The sequence below is a fragment of the Triplophysa dalaica genome, chromosome 21 (assembly GCF_015846415.1).
Source record: "Triplophysa dalaica isolate WHDGS20190420 chromosome 21, ASM1584641v1, whole genome shotgun sequence".
Taxonomy (NCBI): Eukaryota; Metazoa; Chordata; class Actinopteri; order Cypriniformes; family Nemacheilidae; genus Triplophysa; species Triplophysa dalaica.
Genome location: NC_079562.1, coordinates 448,941 through 455,095, shown reverse-complemented (window position 1 = coordinate 455,095; position 6,155 = coordinate 448,941). Strand labels below are relative to the sequence as shown.

Here is a 6,155-nt window from a genome sequence, read left to right as displayed (position 1 = left end):
GTCATGATCATCACAGAAAGTCTTTTGTCACCTGTTGTTATAAAGTCTTTAAAACTGAGCGCAGAAGAAAACATCCTTTAGTCTAAGAAAGGAAAACAGATTTCATTTTTGAGAGAACTGATCCTGAACTTCTCCTGATTCCAACATTTGCATCGTGCTGTTCTCTCTTTCTCCCTCTCTCCCCCTCTCTCTCTCTCTCTCTCTCTCCCTCTCCCTCTCCCTCTCCCTCTCCCTCTCTCTCTCTCTCTCTCTCTCTCTCTCCCTCTCCCTCTCCCTCTCCCTCTCCCTCTCCCTCTCCCTCTCTCTCTCTCAGGTGCCGTTACTGAGCATGCCCAGTAGTTTGTTGGGCTCCATGCCCTGCTGCTGCGCCATGCGCTGGACGTCAAAGCCCAAGTGTGTGAGAAACTGAATGACGCTCATCTCCTGACCCGTCAGCTGATCTCTGATCGCGGGACACGTGGGGTTACAGTGAGGCCACGGACAGCTGTCAATCAGGTGCAGGGGACAGCCCTTGGGCGGAGTCCGAGTGATGCTGCTGTTGCCGTGGTTACGGAGGCCGTTCTGGAGACTGCGGTCCCAGCACTGAAGCGCTCGCGGGAGGGATGTCCCCTTCACCTGGATGTCCGTCCAGTAACTGTTGGAGAAACACACATGGGTCACTGCGCTCTTCACAGAACAAGACGAGAGAGACGCCGAGTGCTCACCTTCTAGTGATGATCTCATGAGACAAACACGCCGGTGCAAACATACCCCTGTCAATCAAAGCATGAGAGAGCCAATCAGAAATTAGTGGAACACACGACCTGGTCTTTTATATCGGCGGTGTTCCTGCTTACGGGACGTTCTTCAGAGTGTTTCTGAGTTCAGTGGCCAGGTTCTGAATGTATCTCCACTGTCCCTCCTGCACGGGCTGACCGCTCAGATGAATGTTATCAACCATCATCTGAGCTTCATCAAACAACCACTGCACCACAAACACCGGCCCTGACACACACACACATGATGCTTCTCAAGGTTTTACACACATGTGTGAATCATTCTTCATGTCTTGTGTGTGATGACTTACTCTTCAGAGTGGGATGAACTTTATATCCAAAGAAACAGTTCCACTCTTCACCTTCATACAGTCGACCGCATTGTTCTGGTACCACACTGCCCCAGTACCTGAATCACACAACACAATGTGTTTAAATCTCTCTCTCTCTCTTGTGCGTGTGTGTGTGCGCGTGCGTGCGTGTGCGTGTGTGTGTGCGTGTGCGTGTGTACGTCACCTGATTCCTCTCCTGATGGCTTCTGTCGGGTCACAGCTCACAGTGTCGATACAGTCAGTGTTACGAGACTGTTTATTATCTAGAAACCAGCCTGAGTCTGCCAGACCTCGCACCTGAAGCGACGTGTGACTCAGATCCTTCAGAAGCTCCGCCACACGGTCCACATTTAACAGAACACCTGTACCACCAGCACTGTTACACACACACACACACACACGATGTTGTGACAACAGATCAGATATACAGTAATATACAATATAATCACAAAATTACTCTTCAACTCATCTTGAAGTTTTTTTCTGACATTTACAATATGTAATCTTTTATTCTTAATGTTGTGAACGTTTTAGGACTTTTTTAGAAAATGAGATGGTTTTAATTGCGCAGCCAAATGTGATGCAAACCAAGGAAATCCAAGGTGACAAATTCTTGATCAACTGGAGAAAAGACTAACCTGAATCATCGAGGTATTTATACATGCATAAATGTTTTAATGTTATGTTTTTAACAGGCATATAATTCATCATGAAGACATGATTTCACTTTATCCATTCATTCATTCATTCTCTATGACACACACACACACACACACACACACACACACCTGCTCCCCGCCAGCAGAAGAACTTTGGCGTTCTCCAGTCCTTTAGTTAAAAGCTCCTTCACAACCTCCTGAATGATCAGAGAGCCCATGAACACATAATCATCTGAACACAAGAGCGAGACACAAACACATGTGTGTTATATACACGCGCACACATACACATGGATGAGTGTAAATCATGATGATTTTACTCTGTTCTGTCTTCATTGTGGTGCCACTCCACGCATCACTGGAGCAGTACGGCACAAACCTGCACAAACACACATCACAACATCATTCAAGCAAATGTGTTTGTGTGCATGTGTGTGTGTGTGTGCGTGTGATCTTACACTCTGTTTGCGTTCCACCAGTGTGGATTCTCCTCAGGCTGTGGTGACAGAATCCCTGTGCCTGAAACAAACAGTCAGTGGATTTATTTATTGTGTGTTTGTGTGTGTGTCAGGTCTGTCTGACTATTTGACATCTGCGTTTACATCTGCAAGACATCTCAATACATAATTTGCTCATCTGCCACACCTCGTGGAGATTTCTGCTGTCAGATGTCATATAGACCTCTAGAAGATGTATTTCAAATGTTTATGATTCAGGATGGATGTCCAACAGCTCTTTCTGAGATGTTTAGCTGATGTTTACACAGCAGATGTTTTCCAGATCTTTAGCAGACGTCTTACAGACGTACAGATGAGCAAACTATGTATTGCAGATGTAAACGCAGACATCAAATAGACTTCAGCCAGATGGAGTGTGATATCAGGGAGTCTGGTGTTTTCTCAACACAACATCATCTCTTTGTTTGTGTCTGTGTTGTAGGCGAGTCTAGAGCTGGTTGTTGTAGATGTTCTGGGTGTTTGTCAGGTAGTTGTTTATTGTCTCATTTGAATAGAGTCTCCCTCTGAAGTCTCATGACACCATGTGTATTACAGATGAAACAGTAGATGTTTCCACACGTTTAAAACTGACCTGTCCGTGTCAGAGGCCATGTACTGGAGCTCATGAGACGTCTCATGGTCTCATATCTGCTGTCACAGGTTTGTTTGCTGAAGCAGTACCATCCACCTGAAGAACATCACACACCGTTAAAAACTTCATCAACATCTTTAGAAAATCATCATCATCATCATCACTCACCCTCCAGAAAGATCAACCACCTGCGGCTTCCCCGAGACTCCTTTATATAATAACTGAAAAATATACATTATGTGCAGATGTAAGTGTGATTTACATTCAACATCTCACATCACAGTGAGGTCATGTACAATAACATCAGCTCAGGGTAACTAACTAAAACCAATCCGTTACCTGATTTATGTTTATTATTCTAATGTTTATCAGAGTATGTTATTAACCACCGAATTTCTGTAGCTGTCACGTCTGATTATTTCCAAACAAACCCCCACAGAAAGCAACACATCATGTGCTCCATATTTTGAGCATTTTAAAGAAACACTTGGCTTTGATTTCAGGCCTAAACTCTCTCTCTCTCTGTCTCTCTCTCTCAATATATTTCAATATAAACAGAAAAAGAGTTTAAATTAAAGTTGTCAATGAGGGTGATAGTGTCAGTTTGTGTGTGTTGTCCTGTCAGTGTTGTGTTGTGTTGTGCTGGTTGTTCTTTGGTCGTGGCAGGACTTGACATATCTTGCAGCAGGTTTGAGCTTCTTGAGTTTGAACTTCTCTCCCTCTCCATCTCAACCCCTCTCTCTCTCTGTCTCGCTGTCTCTCTATCTTTCTCTCTCTCTAATGGCCACAGCATATGGAATAAATCTTCTTGATATATTAATCAAGTGAATCATTCATTTGGATCATCATTGATGCAGGAGTTTAAAGTCATGCTTTGTAAATCAATTGAACTGAATCATTGACATTTAAAGATTTGTTCATGTCACAACTGTCTGCTGATCTCAACTCATCCTCACACATTCATCACAGACATTAAAGCAGAGCGGGAAAAGATCCAGAATATAGACATGAGAGAGAGAGACAGCAGGAAAAGAGTTAAAGAGACAACAAACAATTAAATGTAGCCGAAGGTCTATAAATACAGAGACATGATCTTTACACAGACAGCAGAACTATTTTCTGTCCATTGATCATGTTGTGTGTGTTTGAGGCTCCTCAGATGTGGCCAGAAGTCTATATGAGGGTATATGTGGTTGTCCTCTGTTTGTTTTTGTGCGGTCGAGTGTGTGTGGTGTGTGTGTGTGTAGTGCACTGGAATCCCTTTGATGTGCACAAACTCAAACCCATTTAACTGTTTCTGGATCTCGGTCATTTAATATCGCAGACGTATATACATGAAAACACAACAATTAATATGTTGTAGACTTTAGTTTAAATTTAAACACCACAAAATGTGACCACTCAACATCTCTTACACTTCTCTCATCGTTCAACAGTTAAGGTTTTATTACAATAATCCACATAGTATCTGTATGAACAGACTCTCTCTTTTTTTTTAGATTTTCCAAAAAAGTTAATTCTGTATGATTTATAAGCTTGTTTCCTCATGGGGACCAAACAATGTCCCACAAGGTTATATTAATATTGCCATCTATATGGGGACATTTTGTCCCCCTTCCGTAGGGTTTACCAGGTACACAAACACACAACACAAGCAACAAGCACACCACACACACGCACAACATCAACACATTTATCATACACAACACAATATAAAAATAATTTCTACTCTGAAATAAAAACAGTGTATAAAAATCTTGTCATGTTTTTAGTTGCTGCACATTCATTTACAATCTCAATGAATGTAGATCATAGAGGTGAAATCATCTGGATTTGAGTCAATGTGATGAGAAATGTTTGAGTTGATATTGAGAAGACAAATCTGAGCTCAGTTTGACACATTGCTGACATCTCTCATGAAACTCTAATGACAGACACATTTCTCTCAGGAGAAACATCTGACACGTATTTTAAACTTTAAAAAGTTCTTTGCAAACTTCTCACTCTCCGTTTCATAACTGATGTTTTGGAGAAACAAGTGACATATAGATAGAGACCCAGTTTAAATGAGCTTAAATGAGTGTGTGACATCACTCATCTCACCTGCGGCCAGCGTGAGCGAGCTCGTGTCGCCTTCACCTGCTATTTTTGGTGTTTTAAAACATGGAGAGATGAACTGAACCGCAAGGATTCTTCCAGACGGATAATTCATATATGTCCTGTTGTCTAGGAATGTGAGCAATAACACTGTCTGTTTGCCTGAATTATCAGCTCCTTCATATGATTTAACTCAGACATCTCGAGAGACGCTTAAATGAAATCCAGCCAGTACGGAGGCACAATGGATTCTTCACAGCCATGACATAGAAAACCCATCTTAGGTTTCACAGAAAACCGTTAAGAAGGATGATCGTGTGGATGGTGAAGGTGCTTTATGGGGACACACGACTGGACTAAGAACTGTTCAGGAATCTTTCACTTTAAGATCTTTTTCATGTCATAAAACATCTTCACCACAAACACACTAAACTCACGAGCCTTTCATCACAACACAACAAAAGACTTTTTCATTTGAAAGGACAAGCTTGAAGAAACAGGACATGACATACCCAGCAGGTGACCCATCATTACAGGTGACGGATGAGTTGATCAAGAACTGAAGCTTCATCTCCTGCTCCAGTTTTTGAGTCGAGCAGGGATAGAGAGACTGAGCCAAGTTCTTCACCTGAGTCATGAAACTGTCCATGTTTCCCTCCACCGCCGTGAAATCCAGAGGAAAACTCTCGGGCGTCTCTGACTGTCGGCTCTGAGCCCGGTGTCCTCGAACCCTCCGGCTGTCCACAGAGCTGAAGAGAAACACAAGCAGGAGAGCTCGACTCATCATCTTCATCATCTTCATCACTAATGGGTTTCAATCATCTGGAGCTCCTCAACACTTGAATCCTGACATGAATCCAGCCTTGCTCTCTCTGGCTGATGTTTCGGCTGCTTTATTGTTTCAGCTGCTTTATTGCTGTCCTGTCAGCCAATCAGCACAGAAGGCTGGGGATGGGGGAGCGGTCACTTCCTGTCAGCCAATCGGCAGTGAGGGCTGGTCAAAAGGGGCTGGGCTCAGTGACACATGTGTCCCTTTGATCTTCAGTGTGTGGAGTAATGCGTGAAGACTCTCAGACTCTACTGTACATGTCTAATGTTGTGTTGTCGACTGAAGCAGGTCTCATTATGATCAATCAGTCAGATATCTTACTTGAATGATGTTTCCCAAACATAAACCAGAAACAAAACCCAGAAACGTTGTCTTTTAAGTTTGAAATATTACC

The 6,155-nt window shown here is 42.9% G+C and overlaps 1 protein-coding gene across 1 annotated transcript; it reads right to left on the bottom strand.

Annotated features, from left to right (window-relative positions):
• Window positions 1-308: 308 nt before the first annotated feature.
• Window positions 309-5,787, bottom strand: notum1b (notum, palmitoleoyl-protein carboxylesterase b). The gene is made up of 11 exons (XM_056735109.1): window positions 5,445-5,787; window positions 3,004-3,056; window positions 2,836-2,931; window positions 2,205-2,265; window positions 2,067-2,125; window positions 1,876-1,978; window positions 1,272-1,463; window positions 1,067-1,164; window positions 837-984; window positions 705-752; window positions 309-634 (listed from the first exon to the last, which is right to left on the bottom strand). The coding sequence occupies exons 1-11, from the start codon at window positions 5,732-5,734 to the stop codon at window positions 310-312; spliced, it is 1,473 nt and encodes a 490-aa protein (XP_056591087.1). The 5' UTR covers window positions 5,735-5,787; the 3' UTR covers window position 309.
• Between the last annotated feature and the right edge of the window lie 368 nt (window positions 5,788-6,155).